We start from the raw sequence: 19,755 nt of genomic DNA, 5'->3' as shown, positions 1-19,755 counted from the left end.
AAAGCAAAGGCTTTCCTCACTTTATGCTGTAGTAAATTTCACATTTACTAGGAATGCATTTCCTTTCAGTCTCGGACCACTCCCCCCCTTAGTTCAGTTCTTTGAGAGTTGTTGATGTCATGAGCCGAGAGATGGGAGGAAGAGAAGTGAAGTCAAGTGTTTTCCTTCCTCTTTATAATTCAGTTTCTTGTGCTAGAATCATCCTTGCTGAGCACCTGGACATGAGGTTTGAATTTCCTTGTGATTAAATGTAAATTTATTGTTCACACCTTGTCCCCTGCTGGAGGATGGCTTCTTAAGTAGGTGATGGCTCTTTAACACCTATCTGGGGTGCTAGTATGTCTTTGTCTTGGAAAAACTGGTTTCTAGGTGCTACCAAAATTACAACATATTTCACTAACAGCCATACAGTAGAATCTTATAACTTCTCATATAGTGTCGCTACACATATAACAAGATAATAATATGCAGCCGATTATGACTTTTCAAATGATCCCTCACAAAGCATACTTTGTACAAAATTTATCATAGTCTTGTAAAAGTATAATAGTATAGACCAAGGGTGGGCAAACTTTTTGGCCTGAGGGCCACATCTGGGAATAGAAATTGTATGGCAGGCCATGAATGCTCACAAACTTGGAGTTGTGGTGCTGGAGGGAGTGAGGGCTCTGGCGTGGGGCCAGAAATTAGGAGTTTGGGGTACAGGAGGGGGCTCCGGGTTGCAGTGGGGGAGTAAGGTGTGTGTGGGGGTAAGGGCTCCAGCTGAGGGTGTAGTCTCTGGGGTGGCATTGGGGAGTTTGGGTTGTAGGAGGGTGCTCTGGGCTGAGACCGAGGGGTTCAGAGAGCGGAAGGGGGATCAGGGCTGGGGCAGGGGTGTGGGAAGGGGTGCAGGCTCGGGCTGGGGATGTGGGCTCTGGGGTGGGGCTGGGGATGAGAGGTTTGGGGTGCAAATTTGCTCTGGGCTGGGATCAAGGGGTTTGGAGGGCAGGAGGGGGATCAGGGCTGGGGCAGGGTGTTGGGGCATGGGGAGAGGCTCAGAGGTGCAGGCTCCTAGCGGCTCTTACTTCAAGCGGCTCCCAGAAGCAGCAGCATGTCCCTTCTCCGGCTCCTATGCGGAGGCACGGTCAGGTGGCTCTCCACGCTGCCCCATCTGAAGGCACCGCCCCTGCAGCTCCCATGGGAGCACTGGAAGGGGCCATTGGAGTGCATAGGAGCTGGAGTGGGGCCATGCCACGGCTTCCAGGAGCCTTTGCCCCAGCTGGAGCATGGAAATGGGGGTGGCCTAGACTGTGCTCCAGTGAGAGCTTGCGGGCCAGCTTAAAACGGCTCGCAGGCCAGATCTAGCCTGTGAGCCGTAGTTTGCCCACCCCTGGTATAGATCATGACATGCTCCCCTGGAGCAACGTGCAGCACTGGAGCCTAAAGCGCCTGCTAAACACTAAGCACCTGAGCAGTTCCATTGAACTCAGTGGAACTATTAAACATGTGCATAAGACTTTGCAGGACTAGAGCCTAATATTTGTTACCTCTTAGGGATCTGTATTTATGTGTGTTCTGTCAAGCACCTATTCACACTCATGGGAGCTATAAACTGATAAGTAATAAGTAAGTCTTTCAGCAGGATCATGAGTTACTTTGCCTCGTAGTCTCCTGTGCTGGGTGCTGCACTAAGCATGGTTCCAGAGTCAATGACCTCCGTCCTATAATGAACTCTGCACGTCTGTGTCCATGGGGAGTCCCTCTGAAGTCAATGTGGTCCCAGTAGGCACAAGCGTCTGCCCTCATGGAGCTCATTGCAGGATTGCTGCCTAAGGTGACAAGAGACTCGCAGCGTGGGAGAGGAGACAGTAACATATATACTGTTTGAGAGGTCTAATGGATGGGGCACTGGACTGGGGAATAGGAGATCTAGGGGGAAATCCTCAGCTAGTGGAAGCTAGGGTGACCAGACAGCAGGTGAGACAAATTGGGACAGAGGGTGGGGGGTAATAGGAGCCTGTATAAGAAAAAGCACCAAATATTGAAACTGTCCCTATAAAATTGGGACATCTGGTCACTCTAGTGGAAGCTGTCATAGCTCCTTTGATTGCAATAGAGCTGTGATAATTGCCACCAGCAGAGATGCTGCCCCTGGGCTGTATTCCCAGTTCTGCCACTGACTTTGGGCAAATGTCTTCACAACTTTGTGCCTGTCCCTCCCCCGTCTTGTCTGTATCCATTGTCAGCTCTTCAGGGCAGGGGCTGGCTCCTCAGTGTGTGTGGGGTGCCTAGATCTCAGAGGCATCCTCTAAGATCATGTCCTTCTTACACACACAGTAACAACATACACACGTTAGCAATATGTACCAGCCCCCTATCGGAGCCCTGTTCTTCTCATCCGGCTTATTAGCTAAGGAAACCCAAGCAGTGGCAGGACACCTGGATCTTTGATTCTACTTTATCAGATATTTTGGGGGAGGGGAGGGGGTTCAGCGCACGAGTGGGATTTTTGTGTGTGTTAGCCCCATACTACAACCCCAAGCCTACAATCCGTGTGTGTGTGGTGCTGACACAGGTACGGTTTAACCCAGAGGCAGGCAACCTATGGCTCATGTGCTGAAGGCGAGATGCGAGCTGATTTTCAGTGGCACTCACACTGTCTGGGTCCTGGCCACTGGTCGGGCGGGGGGGAGGGGCTCTGCCTTTTAATTTAATTTTTAAATGAAGTGTCTTAAACATTTTAAAAACCTTATTTACTTTACATACAACAACAGTTTAGCTTTATAGACCTATAGAAAGAGACCTAAAAACGTTAAAATGTATGACTGGCACGCGAAACCTTAAATTAAAACGAATCAATGAAGACTCGGCACACCGCTTCTGAAAGGTTGCCGACCTACACTCCACACCGGGTGTGTTTGAGCCCGGCAGGATTTAATTTCTCCAGGACGCGCCCCACCAGCAGCCGGGCTGCTCCCGGGCAGGGTAGGGGTGGCAGTGGGAGGGAGCCCGCTGCCTGCCGTGCTGGGCGGGCCGCCCCTGAGGGGGCTTCCCTGGACTTCCACGCCAGGGCAGGGCGCTGTGGCAGGCTGGAAAGCGGCCGATCCCTGCAGCTCCCAGCCCCAGCCCGCCCCTTTCCCGGTGTGTGGGGCTCACTCACACACTCGCCGCCAGGCCCTCCCCAGCTCTGCTCTGCTGCTCCTGCCCCGTAGCTCTCCCAGCCCGCTACCGCCTCCTGCCCCGCAGCCCATCCGCCGGGACAAGCCCGATGTCCTCTGCTCCGCTCCGCTCGCCCACCCTGCGGCCCCACAGGATGAAGAAGGACGAGTCTTTCCTGGGCAAGCTAGGCGGGACGCTGGCGAGGAAGAAGAAAGCGAAGGAGGGTGAGTCTGCCACGGCCGTGGGGGGGAGTGAATCAGAGCAACGTGACTCGCAGCAGCTGCTGCTCCCTCCCTGGCCACTGGCCAGGGACGGGGGGGGGAAGCTATGGAATAACCCCCCCCCCGTTATTTCCTGGGCTTGAGGGCGGATGAGTGGGGGGCAAAGGGGGGGGGCTGGAGCCCGAGCCCGCAGGCAGCTGAGCCCCGGCTGGTTTGGTGCCCTGCTGGGGCGAGGGGCGGGTGTGCCAGGGCCTGGCCCTCAGCGGTGGGCTGTGGAGACCGTGCTCAGCAAAGGGAGCCTGGCCCCTGGTAGCAGCGTGGGGCTGGGGGGCGCTCGCTGTTGGGGGGCCGGCGTCCGGGCAGCACAGAGACGTTTGGGGGGGCGGTTCCAGCTCAGCTTGGTTGCGAGGGCTTCGCTCATTAAAGATCGGTCCTTGTTTGGCCAGTACTAACGTCAAAGGCTGCAGAGCAATGCACTGATATGACATTAGAAAGCCCCGAAGCTCCAGCTTGCTGAATATTGGAAACATCCCATTTACTACTTACTACAAGCTCTTCCTTTAGTTACTCCTTGTTCGCTTAGGCAGGGCAAGCCACTTTTTTTCTGTCTAGTTTCACTTCACAACTCCCATGCTTTTGCACATGGGCTCGCAGTTAGGAGTGATAAGCCTGAAACTTTTTTCTATTGGAAAATGAGCTCATCGTTGGTAAAGGCTGAGAGCTACTGCTCTAGCAGAACACTGTGGTGTTTGGGTTGCAAACAGTGCAAGAAATCCTTTTAAATCTAGCCAGTTGTTTTTCAGGGCTGGTCTGGGTTCTGTTTTGTTGCAGGTGTAACTGTTTTGGCTAGGGGTGTGACAGAATCCCTTCCCTGGCTGTAGTGAGTGTCTGCAGTGAAGTGCTACCACAGCACAACTGCAGTGTTGCAACTATGTCTTAAGTGTAAATGTAGCCCTACTGTGGACACAGTTGTACTGGAGCCAAGCCATGTCTACGCTATAAAGTTTTGCTGGCATAGCTATATTGATCACTACTTATATACACCTATACCTATCTCATAGAACTGGAAGGGACCCCAAAAGGTCATTGAGTCCAGCCCCCTGCCTTCACTAGCAGGACCAAGTACTGATTTTGCCCTAGATCCCTAAGTGGCTCCCTTAAGGACTGAACTCACAACCCTGTGTTTAGCAGGCCAATGCTCAAACCGCTACTTTTACCTGTATAGTTTATTTCTCTTGGGGTGAGGGAGGCCTGGAATAAGCTATGCCAGCTAAAGCACAGTTTTGCTGGTATAAATTGTATCTACACTAAGACCTGGTCTATGCTAGAAAATTAAGTTGGCTTAACTACATCAGTCAAAGGTGTGAAAAATCCACACCTCTGAACAATATAACTAATCACAATTCCCCTTGTAGACAGTGCTAGATTGACAGGAGAATTCTTCCCTTGCCCTAGCTACTGCCTCTCTGGGAGGTGATAACAGGAGAACCCCTCCCATCAGCATAGGTAGTGTCTATTCTGAAATGCTACAGCTGTGCCTCTATCACATTTTAACTGTGGACAAGCCCTCAGGGTGGTGATACTGCTTTAACTGTACCAGTATAGTTAAAATGATGCAACTTTTATGTAAACGAGAAGGTACTGCAATTAAATTTTGTGGAGCTAGTTTTAATTCTTTATAAACTAAACTTAAAATTTCCTCTAAACTAATTGAAAATGTCCCTTTTAAGGATAACTCACTTTCTTGACCTTGGATTCTTTGAGTCTGAATGCATGTCTAGTCCTATACAGGAAGTGTCCCTCATCATCATCCTTACTCACAAACAACTGATATCTGAGTGTCATTTCCTTATGTTTGAATCTAATTTTGACCTTCTTGCTAATCAGAGACATTCTTGGCTCTGGTGTAGATTAAGATTGGAGGTGAGGGAGAAGGGGATAAATCACAAAATTTGAAACTTCTTTCAGTTAACTGATGAAATTGTGTACGTTTTAATTACACTTAATTCTATGAAAAGCAATTAACTTTAGGATTTTTTTTTTTTACATATAAATGTTTGGCATCCAAACTTGGATCAAAGGAAATCTTGCTAGGCCACACCAAACCGCAACCAGAGAGAAGAAAAGCCATTTCCTTTGATTAGTATACTTTTTTAATCCACAGTGTCTCAGACTTTGTGCCACTATTCTATTTCTGAGGTACTGAAGAAATATAGTCACAACATCCCCTAATATAAGTCAGTTTCAAAAGAATGGGATGGAGGAATTGATTTCTTGACATGGACCCCAAACTTTCAAATATACAAATAAGTTTTTGTTTTTTGAAGGTGATTCTTTGAGCCTAAATAGGTTGCCAGCATCACTTTTAAACAAACAATTTCCACATTGTAAGATTGTATTTTTTCAGGACATCTGCTCCCGCAGTCACTTTTAGATGAGGCCAAACGCGTGTTTTGCTGAGCTTGCCTATTATTTTGCCAACTCCTGTTGTGGCCACAGCTCCCACTGGCTATAGAATTCTTAATTTAATTTTTGTCTTTTGTGTTGAGAGGGAAACTGCTTGAGTTGTTTTACTTTTCTCGATGGGAAGGAAATCTAAATTTGTGACTCTTTCCTTTAAATGGGATGAATGGACATGAAAAACAAAAATTTTCCACAGACCTAGGTAGTTACCAACAATTTGTTTATTGCATGCTTATGTTCTGGCAGGGCCAGCATTATGACTTTGAGGGCATGGAGGTTATTCACCGTAAGGGGAAGTGGCTTCCATTACTTTAGCTTCTTCAGCCTTCTTCCCTACATCAGCCAGTTGTTCCTTTCAACCTGCAAAGGCCCATATGCAGTATGTGATAAAGATCCAAAATGAAAGCCCCCCCAAAATGCACATACAGGAAACTTAAAGTAAATGGTGGGTTTCATTTCTTTAATATAAATAGCCTTCTCTCTAACCTTAGTTTAATGATTCCAGTATAGCAGACTCCAAACATTTAAAAATCATGAATTGCATCTAAACAATTCATGAGATTGGCTTAAAAATCATGAGATTTTTTTTAAGTGTTGGGTCCTTTTTCTTTGCCTCCTGGTTTTTGAGGCTTTTGGGTGCACATTTTCAAGCTTTGCTCTGCAAACATCAGGGCTAGAAACTGCCTTTTTAAAAATAAAAGCTGGGATTCTCCCCTAGTGATACACCTCCAGGAACTACGGATTTACACGCACAAATTGTGAGACTCAAGATAAGGTTGCCAGAATTCACAGATTCGTGGAAATGTAAGACTGGGAGGAACCTTGAGAGGTCATCAACATTGACAGTACTTTGTTTCTAGATAGTTCTTGTCTAAATTTTCGTTAATAATGTGAGAGGGCATGGAATAGAGGGAACTTTGAGACTAAAATGAGTGTCATCCTTTGAAATGATATGTTTGAGAAGTATGTGGTTAACCCTTTCCTCTGTGGTTGGGAACATGGGAAATTGCTCCCCAATCTCAAAGTTGTTTATTGAAGGAAAAGGCTAGGGGGGCAATAGTTGGTGGATGTTTTCCCAAAGCAGGCCAGCAGAGGGCCCAATAGTCTCTTTTTAAGACTACTCGCTGCCAAGAGTCTGTTGCTTAATGAACTCTTGGCAGCAGCAAAATATATCCCTTATTAATTCCCACTTCCACACTGTCACAGGTCTCAAAATCTGTGTCCGCATATGTAATGCGGACAGACCCTGGTCATCAGCAGGCGGGATCAATCCTGAGACCTCTGGAGCTTACTGCATGAGCTTCAAGCCAGCCGGCTGTTAGCTAAGGCTGTAGAGCAAATAAGTATATAATCTCTCTCTCTCTCTTGTTCATTAGGTGTTCCTGACTTTAAAAATAATGTCACATACCCTTGGTCCCTTTGTGCAACTCCTTACCTCAGTCAGAAACTACTTTTCTCCTTTTCCTTTATCTGTATCAAATCTACACTGTAGGAAGTACTGTACTGATAAACCTCCATGTAACATGGCAGTGCCATGGCACAGTTTGGTCTTGGTGTATATTATACAGGAATGTGGTTCAGTCCCATGCTGAAATAGAAACTAGTAGCGTGATTCAGGAACTTGTTTTGGACCCAACTGTATGTAAAACCAAAACATGGTTTAACAACATCAGGGACGTAACCAATTTCCCCAATGCAATTGAATTTGCGGGAGATGGGCCTTTAGCTTCACTCAGATCATATAAAAGATGCAGTGCAAGATAAAGCTGTTGTCTTCAGCTTTTAACTTCCCCCAACGCCTGTCAGTCAAATTTGAGTGACATTCCTATGTGGAAATAAAGAAGGAGAGTGTTTCATTGCAATCTTCACTTCTTTTGTTCTTGTGAAGCTTTTTTCCCTAGCCAGAGATTGTGGAAAAGTTTTGAGCAGCAGGTGTCTGACTGTTAGTAGCTATATATAATGCCTGTATGGGGGAGTGGGTGAGAGAAATACACCAGCCTTAATTGCTAAGTGCTGTTTCCAAATGAAAGTGTATAGGGTGAAGGAACTTGTTACAGAAAAAGAGCAATTTATGATTTATCATGTAATCAGGGAAAGGTGGGGGGAGGGTTGCAAGTGTTGCAGAAGCCACAATTAATGTAACTGCATCTAAATAATGTTATGGTTTTGATGGATACCAACAATGACATACACAGTGGAGGTTAAGGTAAGGTCCTTGAGATCTGGGCTCCAATATAGCAAGGAGACTGAGCAGCCAGTGGCTTGGTGCACAGTTGACAGTTGCTGGTTTCCCCTGCTGACAGTGCAGGACCAATGAAAAAGAAGATATAGCCTGGATCAGTAGTTCTCTGTCAATTAGGTAGAAATGGATATTGCTTTGCAACTATGTTCACTTACAGGTGGATCAGCAGGATAAACAGCTGTGTATCCACTGACTAATGCACCCTGTAGCCACTTTACTGTTCTGGGTAGCTCATTTTGATGCATAGGTCTCCACACAAATTGAAATCCATCTCTCAGTCTAAAGCACCTTATGACTCATCCAGACAAAGACTTTCCCACTATCCTCTCCATTCTCATTGCCAGGGAGGGGAGAAATCCTGGGAAATAAATGAGCCCAACAACAAAGTGAACAATGGGGCTAGAGTTCCTCAATCTCTTTGAAATCAATGGGACTAGTTGTGTGAGTGTGGAATAAAGTGTTCTGAATCAGGTCCACAGGCCTCATGTCACCATTTTTCAGCATGCTAGATGCTACCTTACCCTGTGAAATAGTGCCATTGCAATCAAGAAGATGGCCAGATTGGACCCACTAGAAAACTAACTTCATCTTTTTTCATTTGAATAGATTATGTGGAATATGGTTTGTAAAAGCATGTCTTGTTTTTTTTCACAGTATCTGTCATGTAAACTCCAGAAAGGGTATCTGAGTAGATATGCTGCAAAAATTTACTCTGTTTAATTAATTGTTTGTTTTTCCAAACACAGCAAATATTCCAAAATACTAGATTTGTCATAAAGAGGGTTAGGATAAAGGGAGGGGATGGAAAGTGACATATCTAAGCCAGGCATCAGTATTTGGTTGGGATTGACTTTTCCATTTTTTGATGGATTAATTTTTTTAGTGATCAAAACTGCACATTGGACCCACCTCCTACCCAGGGAATCTCCAGGCACCAGGAACATATCCAAGAATGAAACTTAAGGGGGGAAGACCTCAACTTAGCATCCAATATCAAATTGATCCTTTGACCCACCTCGTACACCTCTACTTCAATATAACATGACCCAATATAACACGAATTCGGATATAACGCGGTAAAGCAGTGCTCCGGGGGGGCTGCACACTCCGGTGGATCAAAGCAAGTTCGATATAACGCGGTTTCACCTGTAACGTGGTAAGATTTTTTGGCTCCCAAGGACAGCATTATATCGAGGTAGAGATGTACCAGAAATTCTTGATACAGGGGCACTCCCAAAACATATGAGCTAGTGTAACACTGGTGGAGTTACATATCCAGCAGTGGTCAGCATTAATGAGGCCCATTACCAATATCCTGTATTGGGAATAGTATATTAGAAAAAGTGTCTTTTGGTGACTAAACTGTAGTCTTGGGGTCCGTAGTTGGTTTTTTAACATCAGATACAATTGTATTCCATTGGGTCAGAGATAGTTGTGTATACAAATCTCTATTTCAAGAATCTCTGAAACTATCAATTTTTAGCAGAGGCAAGATGGATGAGGCAATATTTTCTATTGGTCCAAATTCTGTTGGTGAGAGAGACAAGCTTTGCATACAGTCTTTGGAAGAGTTTTTTTGACCAGTAAATAATAAAAAGATACTGTTGGCTGAGTAAATCCGGGAAGTTTCCTCCAAAATCATAGAATTTCTGGAGTTTCCAATGCATCTGGTCCAAATATATTCATAAGTAAATGCTTTAACTGGAGATATGTCCATGATCTGGAGCAGGGCAAAACAAATTGTTGCCGAAGATCTACAAATGGTTTAAAGTTATCATTGTCAATTAGCTGTGACACAGTCATTCTGCTGTCCATCCAATCCCTCCACGTCAAAGTTCTGTCAGTTATTTTCAGGCTAGGATTGCTCCATTGGACTGCCTCTACATGGAAGAATGGATGGAAGCAGAACTTCATAGCCAAATTTGACCAAGTTTGCCTCACAGCTGTTGTTGTGGAAGCTTTGGAGCCATCACATCTATATTAATTTGATCCTACAATGCCTGAACGGGAGACAGGGTGTACCAAAAAATTACACTCTTTTAACTCCCAGTGCACTGATGTTCTGTGCTGAGCTTAATTCCTGCTGCTGCTCTGCGGTTAGCTAGAGTTTATTTAATTTAGATTAAATTATTTGAAAAGATGCCTATCCAAGGCTTTAGACACCTTAAAACCTCATTAATAATACACTGAAATCCCAGGAGCATTAAAGTAATAATTTCAACAGGAACTCAGCCAGCCACTTACAAAAACTCCTTTCTCTCCTTTTATCATTGTGTGAGCGTACCCTCAGCCCTCTCCGCAAACCCTCTTGAACAGATGGCTTTTGCAGCCTACCTTGAAGGGTACCAAATTCAGGCTATTCTGGACCAAAAGTGTGTGTATGGGGCATCCCACAGCCCTCGGAGAGAATACCCTGCCAGCTGTCCTCTCTCTTTTATAACAAGGGGGATCCAGCTCTAGCACTCTAGCTGACAGCAGCTATGACAGTATGGGACAGGGAGCGAGGTGGTCCCTCAGATAGGCCAGTCCCAAGCATTTAGTGCTTTATAGGTAATTAACCAACACTCCATCTGAAGACAAACGGGCAGCCGGTTTAGATCCCAGAGCACTGGTTAATGTGTAGCCCACATAGGGGGAACATTGCAGTCATCTTATCCTGAGGTGACAAAAGCATGGATAGCTGTTCAAAGTCCACATCTGAACAAAATGAGCAGATGCAGGTGGCAAAAAGCTGACATCTCGCATCACTTGTCCCGTAAACAAGGGTGAGGTGAGAATAGAGCTGGTGAAGAGGGCACCAGTGGTGAAGGACAAAAGAGCAAACCATCAAGGGATTGCTTTTTGGAGAAACAAGGTTTCCGATCTGAGCTCTCTGGAACTTTTGGGATTCCGTTAATCTCTGAAGGTGAACAATTAAAACAGGTTCCTTGTCCTGACAGGACAGAGAGCCCCAACTTCAAAGTGTAGGTGGTAATGGTTGGACACAGGTTTAAGGTCCAATTGCCTAACCTCCAATCCCAATTCAAAAAACTGATCCAGTTTGTAACCAGCTGTGTGAGTTGAGCAAGTAACTATTTGGGATAGGCCTATGGTCATTATAATGGCCAGGAAATCCTGAGTTGCCTCAGAAGATCCATCATCAACATGCAGATTGAGGTTGCCGAGAACAATCTCTGTTTCCAGTGCTACTGAGGTGAGGAATTTAGTCGGCTCATGAAGAGTTCCGCTGCCCTGCCAAGTCGAGCAATACACTAAAACTAGTCCCATCTTAATCCTATCTTGGGACTTGCATGCTAGCTGGACACACTCTGTCAGATCCAGTTTTGGAAAGGGAGATCTCTTACTCTTCAAGCTAGATGGAGTCAGCACAGTCACACCACCTTCTTATTGATTTTCCCCCCCAACACACTTCTTGGTTTATGACCTAACGAATATCCAGCTGATGACAAGGCTGCAAATAGTCCTGTGGCACCTTATAGACGAACAGACGTATTGGAGCATGAGACGTATTGGATGCATGTATCCAATGAAGTGGGTATTCACCCACGAAAGCTCATGCTCCAATACATCTGTTCATCTATAAGGTGCCACAGGACTCTTTCCTGCTTTTACAGATCCAGAATAACATGGCTACCCCTCTGATACTTGTGTCAAGACTGGTCCAGTAGTGTCATCCTACCTGACTTTGGTAGTACAAAGTCAGGGGTCTCAGCTTTTATTGAAACATCAGCCTTCTAGGATTTATGTCCCATCACCCATGTTAATCATCATGAACGGAAGGCCGGGATCCTTATCTCCCAACAACTCCATCTCTTGAGGAGGTGACACCAACAGAACAGAAATTAAACATCTTGTGCTTACACAGACTCCATACAAACTTCTTATTACTTTGTCTCTCCGTCTGGCAACTGCCACAGGATCAAGGAATCCAACCCCCCCACAACTGTAGTGGGTCTCCATATTCCCAGCCAATGGCAGTGTTGATCCACTCTCTTGGCCACTTGACGGTGGCCATTGAAGGGACACAGGTATCCAAATAGTGACCCCCTAAGGCAGGCTGCAAAAGAGGTTAAACCAAAAAACCTTTCCTAGCCTACCACCTGTTCACTACTTCACACTGCTCACATCTCTTGCATCCTACAAAGCCATCCCTCTCAAGACAAGAATCCCCCTTATCACTGCAATCACTGTGTCTTTGTCCCCCACTCTTCAGTCACCCTGCCACTGTGACCAAATGGAGAGGAACAGCAACATCATCACTCACTGCTGCATCTCAAGGACCCTGCCAATTTGGCTGTTGTGTAATTTAGCAGAGAAGAATTCAAGACATGTCTCTCTCTCTCTCTCTCATGTCCCAGGGTACAAACCCTTTCATCCACCCTCTCTCAATTTTAAGATGCTCACTCTCTAAGAGAGAAGACTGCACTCAACTTTGACACTTTCTGGCTTCTGACACCATGAGCTAACTCCACATTTCTAATCCTACTATCACCTGTGCCATGCAGCCTGGCTGGCCAGAGGTACCCCACTGAGAGATTCTCATCTTAGTGATCTCTTACTTTCTTGGCTTCTCACTGCAACTGGAGAAACTGACTCAGTCATAACATGTTACTGGTCCTCCATCTAAATCCCTCAACACAAATGTAATAGGGTGGTCTGCCCCTTAAAGGGCCAAGGAGGCCAGAGATCAGCCAGCCCTGTGCTGGAAGTGGAGCCTGGCAGGCCAGTGCTGGGAATCCTCCAACCTGCTTGGCAGTGTCAGGTGATTGGGCCTAATGTTTACCAGTGAGGGGATGCAGCTGAAAGCTCCCTGCCCTCTCATGAGCTGCAGAAGACTCTCCTGGAAAAGCACCTGAAGCCTGGGAGGTGATGAGAGTATTAGCTGGGTGGAGGTGCTGACTGCCAAAGGTATGTCTAGACTGTAATTAAACATCTGTGGCTGGTCCATGTCAGGTGACTTGGGCTAAGGGGCTGTTCAGTTGTGGTGCAGACATTCAGGCTTGGCCTGGAGACTGAGCTCTGGGATATTATAATAATATAGAGATGTATGTATCTCATAGAACTGGAAGGGACCCTGAAGGGTCATTGAGTGACCCTTGCCTTCACTAGCAGGACCAAGTGCTGATTTTGCCCCAGATCCCTAAGTGGCCCCCTCAAGGGTTGAGCTCACAGCACTGGGCTTACTAAACTAATGCTCAAACCACTGAGCTATCCCTCCCTTCTCAGAGGGATCCCCTTCCCTCGCAGGGTCCCAGAGCCTGGGCTCTAGACTGAGCCTGAACATCCACACAGCAATTAAACAGCCCCTTAGCCCAAGCCCCGTGAGCTGGAGTCAGCTGACACTGTCCAGCTGCAGGTTAGTAATGGCAGTGTAGACATAGCCTAAACTGCCAGGGCCCCCCACATCTGGTTTAAAAATAGGACTTTTGTTTTGTTGTCTCACTCAGCATTTCTTTTGTTGTGTTGAACAATAAATACAGTCCTTAGGTAAAGGCTATGAACTGATCTGTATGTGGCTGGTTATCTTTCCATGGCTGGTAATTGAGTGTACAAACTGACACTAATTGGTCCACTATCTTTTTAAACTCTTTATTTAGAAATTAACAGATCTTTGCTATGTAAATATCGGAGACAATACAATCATAATTCCAACAGCGATCTTTTGTTAGAGAAACTATACAGTAATATAACCAGATCTCTCTATTTAACATGTTATGTTACAGAGTGAGCACCATTTTGCTTCCCATGGCATGAAATGCTTCACTATTTAAAACAAAACAAAAACCCTAACGTTCTTCTCCTGAACCTTGCAGAGTGTAATGCTGATTGAGAGAATGACTTCTGAGGGCAGATCTACACTTAAAGTGCTGCATTGGTGCAGCCACGTCGACTGTGCTGTTTAAGTGAAGACGCTCCCATGCCAATGGGAGAAGCTCTTCTGTCAACATACCACTGTCTGCCTGGGGAGTCAGGTCAGTATGACTGTGTCACTCAGGGCTTTGGATTTGTCACACCCCTGGGTGACTTAGTTATACCAGTATAGGTCTGTAGCATAGAACTGGTCTGAGTAACCAGCAGGAAAATCCCTTTCGGCAAGAGTTCATATGCTTCAGATAGTTCAGATGCTTAAATTGTGCTCTGGCTGGTGTTTTCTTCCCCAAAGCTTGGGCTTGGCCCTCAACCGATCATTTAAAGGAGTCGTTCAGCTGGTGAACTTCTTCCATTGCCAAAACGTTAGCAGGCTAGTATTTCACATTGCATCACAATTGGCATTCTTGGTGGCAGTCTTGTCTGCTCTGGGGATTTGCCGTGGCTACAGCCATTGCTGATCTGCAGATTTCAAGCCAGGGTAACTTTTATAGTGGTGTTGACTGTCTGTGCCAGAGGTTTGCACTGGTGCAGCTATGCTGTAGACAGGTCCAAAGTAGGGCCAAGCCAACCCGATAGCTCAGCCCTGGAGATGTTAAGCATCAGGGTTGAGGCATGGAATCCTGCACTGCTGCTGCCTTGGCTGTATCTTTTAGTCTGATGTGTGTCTTCTTCATTTTATGACCAGAGTACAGAGTGCCAAATAACTGCAAGTGGCTGGGCACTGTTGTGGTATTTCTTGCCAACTGGAAACCTCTTGAGTTAACCTGTTTCTTGCAAATTCTGGAGGTCGTGCTTGAGACAGGGTTCCACTAAGCACTGCATATGGTGTCTTGGCGTGGTGTTCTGTGTGTTTAGACGAGACATGGGCAAACTGCAGCCCGCGGGACCATCCTGCCCGGCCGCTGAGCTCCCGGCTAGGGGAGCCTAGTCCCTGGCTCCTCCCCCCTGTCCCCTGGCCCCCATGGCCATACTGCTGCTCAGGCCGCGCTGTGGCCCGAAGCTCCCGCTGGGCAGCGTGGGGAGCGCAGCTGGCTCTGGCTGGGTGTTGTGGCTGCGAGCTCCTGCTGCTGGTAAGGGAGCAGGGAGTCCTGGAGGGCGATCAGGGAGGAGGGGGCGGTTGGATGGGCAGAGGTTCTGGGTGGGGTGGTCAGGGGATGGGGATCATGGAGTGTTGGGAATGGGAGTCCCGGGAGGCCTGTCAGGGGGTGGGGATGTGGGTAGGGGTCGGGAGGGCAGTCAGGGGACAGGGAGCAGGCGGGGGTTGGATAAGGGAGTGGGATCCCAGGGGTCAGTTAGGGGCAGGGGGTTCCGGGGAGGGAGGTGGTCAGGGGACGAGGAGCAGAGGGCGGTTGGATAGGCGGTGGGAGTCCGGGGGGGGGGCTGTCAGGGGGCAGGGGTGTGGATAGGGGTTGGGGCCGTCAGGGAACAGGGAGTGGAAGGGGGTTGGATAGGGACAGGGTCCCGGGGGGTGGCTAGGGGAAGGGGGTCCCAGGAGGGGGCGGTCAGGGGACAAGGAGTGGGAGGGATTGAGTGGGTTGAGGGCTCTGAGGGGAGCAGTCGGGCGCAGGAAGTGGGAGGGGACTGATAGGGGGCGGGGCCAGGCTGTTTGGGGAGGCACAGCCTTCCCTACCCGGCCCTTCATACAATTGCCCAACACCGATGTGTCCCTCAGGCCAAAAAGTTTGCTCCCCCCTGGTTTAGACTGTTACCAGAGACCAGTGTTAGATCTTGCTGTTTAACGTCACTCACTACGTGAAGGGATCATATTGTGTGTAATTTGGAAGCTTGTGTTTAAATGCCGGGGGGGGGGGGAAATAAGTAGGGCCCTGATCCTTGTTCATGCAAATAGCCCCATTGAAGTTAAGAGGACTGCTTGGATAAGGAGGTGCTACTTTTACAAGTAAGAGCTGCAGGATTGAGCCCTTCCCTAGCTACAACAGTTATTCTGAGCCTCTTCCTCAATGATGCTCTGCCTTTCTCTGTCTGTGAACTGGCTCCTCTCTTCTGTCTTGTTGATGACTGTGGGAGTCCCTCCCATCCGTGTTCCATAGAGCCACGTTCTATAGCAGGAAACAACTAATACTGTAGCTCTTCTTGTATCCTCCTTATCTTGTTAACAAGGCACTCTGTGTCCCTTTTGTTTCCTGCCTGGCCGGATGTTTGCTCCTCTCCTCCTGTTTCTAAGTTCTTCCCCTCTTGGCGACCATTGTGTGCCATGTGGAAATAATGAGTAAAAACTCTTGCCGCAAGGCTCTGCAGTGACATTTCTGACAAATGATCGCAAACCTCAGGGCCAGTTTGGAGGATCATATTTCACAGCTGCAATACAATTGAAATGCCATAGCCATGAAATGCAACTTTAAGTGGAAGAACAGACCAGACCATTCTTACATTATTTCAACCAATGGGTCTGCAGCACTAGTATTCCTAAATAGAGCAAATTAATAATAAAGTGGAAAACATTCTAGGTATTAAATGCCATATTTCACCAGTGTTGTGTATTAGATGACCCATCATTTGTGCAGGATACTTCCAGTTCCAATTGCTACTTAAGAAAAGCATTGGTGGTGCAATGGGTCTTAATGGATAGAGCACTAGACTAGGAACCTTGAAACCTGAGTTCTGTCCCTGGCTCTGGCACCGACCTGCCTTATGACAGCACTTCCCCTCTCTGTTCTTTGTTTTCCTTCTGTGTAAAGCAGGGAGAATAATACTTAGTTGATTTCTTGTAAACTCATCTCATGAGATCTGTGGATGAAAAGCACTGTAAGAGCCAAGTGTCATTTATTATTCATGTATGCCCAGCGAGGTATTCTGAGGTAATGGAAGAGTGGCACACAGCTTTCAGTGTCAGAGTTGGAAACACTGATTTCTAGGTGATCTGCATATGAAAGGGTGATATATTAACAACAAGAGAGAGCTAGAGAGAGAGAGACAGCACAGACTCCTTGGTCTGCACTTGGTTAGCTTTTATGATCTATTTATGCAGCATCACTGCTGCTCCTGTCTATGCAAAGTTAAATAAGTAGATCAATGGTGGAATGAAAGCTGGTTAAGCAGAACTGATTGTTTTTAGAAGAAGAATTTACATGTTTTATGTAGTTAAAATGATACATGTACCTATATGGAGGCAGGTGACATTCCTGTCTTGCTGGACACACACTGGATTGAGTCCAACTTATTTCCCTTCCTAGTGTTTCCGTAAATAACAACAAACATGAATTTGCTTCTGAGCTTGGCTGTTCATAGGATTCTCCGCTGCAGGGCCCCTCTGCCCCTGCCACCAGTTCCCTCTGCATTGGGCCAGGTCTGTACTTAAAAGCTTTGCTGGCATAGCAGTGTCAGTTAGTTAGGAGTGTATTTTTGTTGTTTTTGCTTTTTTAAAATGTTGTAGCTATGCTGGCAGTGCTTAGGGTTGCCAACTTTTTAATCGAACAAACCCTAACACCGTTACCTGAGGTCTTGCCTCTGCCCAGCAGCTCTGTCTCCTGCTAACTCCATTCCCCCACTCACTTGCTCATTTTCACCAGGCTGGGCCAGGTGGGTTGTGTGCAGGAGGGGGTGAGGGCTCTAGCTGGGTGTGCGGGCTCTGGGGTGGGGCCAGAAATGAGGGGTTCAGGATGTAGGAGGAGGTTCCGGGCTGGGACAGGGGATTGGGGTGCAGAAGGGGGTGAGGGCTTCAGCTGGGGGTGTGGGCTCTGGTGTGGGGCTAGGGATGAAGGCTTTGGCGTGCAGGAGGGGGCTGCAGGCTGGGACAGGGTATTGGGGTGAGGGCTCCGTCTGGGGGTGCAGACTCTGGGTTGGGGCTGGGGATGAGGGGCTTGAGGTACAAGGGGGCTCTGGACTGGGGCCGAAGGATTTGGAATGTGGGAGGGGGTTCCAAGCTTGGGCAGGAGGTTGGGACATGGGAGGGGCTTCAGGGTGTGGGCTCCAAGAGGGAGTTTGGGTGTGGGAGGCAGCTCAAGGTTGGGGCAAGGGGTTGGGGCATAGGAGGCGATGTGGGCTGTGGACGGTGCTTACCTCGAGTGGCTCCCAAGTCCACGGAAGGAGCAGCTCCTAGGCAGAGGTGCGGCCAGGCGGCTCTGTGCTCTGCCCTTGCTTGGAGACAGTAACCTTGTAGCTCCCATTGGCTGCGGTTCCTGGCCAATGGGAGCTGTGGAGCCAGTGCTTGGGATGGGGAGCAGTGCGTGGAGCTCCCCTGACCGTGACTCTGCCTAGGAGCTGAGGGACACATTGCCGCTTCCGGGGAGCCTCACGGACCCCGGTAGGGAGCCTGCCAGCCCTACGCCAACCGGACTTTTAATGGCCTGGTCAGTGGTGCTGACTGAAGCTGCTAGGATCCCTTTTCGACTGGGTGTTCTGGTTGAAAACTGGACACCTGGCAACCCTAGCAATGCTGTAGATGCAATTATACCGGCAAAAGAATTTTTTTGCCAGTATAGTTTATTTCATTGAGGGAACTTGTCTAAGCTGTACTAGCAAAAACTTTAGAGTGTGGATAATACCTCTGAGAGAAATGGTGGATTTTTTTATATGATATCTTGGGTTGTAGCTAAAAACTTTCACCTGATCTGGCAGCAGCAAGAGTCAGCAGAATAGCTCTGCATCTTTATTAGGTTGAAAAACAAAAAACCTTTTAAAAAAATTGAAATATTGAAGTTGCTTTCATTTCAAAGTGTTTTGAAATAGGTTTTTTTTTTTAAGTTTTCACTAAATTTTTTGGATTTTAAAACTTTTTTTTTCAAAAACATTAGCAAAATAGCTATCAAAATACTTAATTTATAGAAAATCAGTTTTCACAACTGTTTTTAAAAATATTGTTGGAGGGGAAAAGGCATTTTATAGATTGCTTAGTTCCTTTGTGGTGGTTTAGGCTGGACTATATCTGCAATGCATGAAATCATACCTACTTCAGTACTTCTTATGGATTATAATATTTCAGGGATCTTTATTAATGTAAATTGTATTCAAGTTATTCACAGCTCAGTACTGTGGGAGTACAGAGGGCTTATTCAATGCAGTTCTGGGTTTTATATACACAAGGAGTATTGTAGAATTAAATCTCTTTGGCATATTTTAAAAGTAGCCGCCTAGGCCAAACATTGGCATATGACTGATGTTTATCCTGCTATCTTTTCACTCTATGCAGCATACCGAAATTGCCTCCATCATTCTTCACCCAAGAGAATGTTCTGTCTGTGGTCCAAAATGTTCTGCTTTTAAGATTTGATCCAAAAACCACTGAAGTCAATGGGAGACTTTCAACTTACTTCACTGGACTTTGGATCATGCCTTTATTTCACAAGAATGGGGGCTCAGCTGGTGAACTCCTTCCAGGGTAACCAGACATCCTGATAAAATTGGGACCATCCCGATATGTAGGCGTTTGTCCCGCCAGCAGCACTCAGCTTTTTTTTTTCGCTCCGCGGGCGACCTCCTCTCCCTGCTCCCCATGTGACCTGATATTTTCTTCCTCTTATCTGGTCACCCTAACTTCCTCCATTGCCAAAATCTATCAGGACAGTTTCTAGGTAAGGGTTCAAGAGCCAGGTGATCTGGGACAAGAGCTAGGTGAGGCAGACTCTGCTTTCTGCAGGGTTCAGTGTTTTAGCAGCTTCAGGCTTGCTGCTCAGCCTACGTGATAACTTTATCCATGGTGCAGAGAGGTTTCCTGATACAGAAAGTACCAGGTATGCATATGGTCAATACTGTGGACACAGAGGTCCAGAGTTTCAAACTTGAGGGCGTGAGGAGTGAGTAAATGTATCTGACTGAGATTTTCAAAGTTGCCTAGGGGGATTTGGATATCCAATTCCCATT

At 46.9% G+C, this 19,755-nt stretch overlaps 1 protein-coding gene across 2 annotated transcripts in view; it reads left to right on the top strand.

The window, feature by feature from the left end:
• Positions 1 to 3,076: 3,076 nt before the first annotated feature.
• PARVB (parvin beta) overlaps positions 3,077 to 19,755 on the top strand; it is a 107,340-nt gene continuing 90,661 nt past the window's right edge. Inside the window, exon 1 of one of the 2 annotated variants that reach the window (XM_030539938.1) lies at positions 3,077 to 3,362. In XM_030539938.1, coding sequence (XP_030395798.1) covers positions 3,248 to 3,362 — 115 coding nt within the window. In that variant the 5' untranslated portion in view covers positions 3,077 to 3,247. Of the gene's footprint in view, positions 3,363 to 17,179; positions 17,243 to 19,755 lie in introns of those variants that run through there. The other variant, XM_030539956.1, reaches the window with a different exon arrangement.

This window comes from Gopherus evgoodei, chromosome 1, assembly GCF_007399415.2.
Source record: "Gopherus evgoodei ecotype Sinaloan lineage chromosome 1, rGopEvg1_v1.p, whole genome shotgun sequence".
NCBI classification, from domain to species: Eukaryota; Metazoa; Chordata; order Testudines; family Testudinidae; genus Gopherus; species Gopherus evgoodei.
The sequence above is the reverse complement of the archived record's forward strand: the minus strand, read 5'-3'. Positions and strand labels throughout refer to the sequence as shown.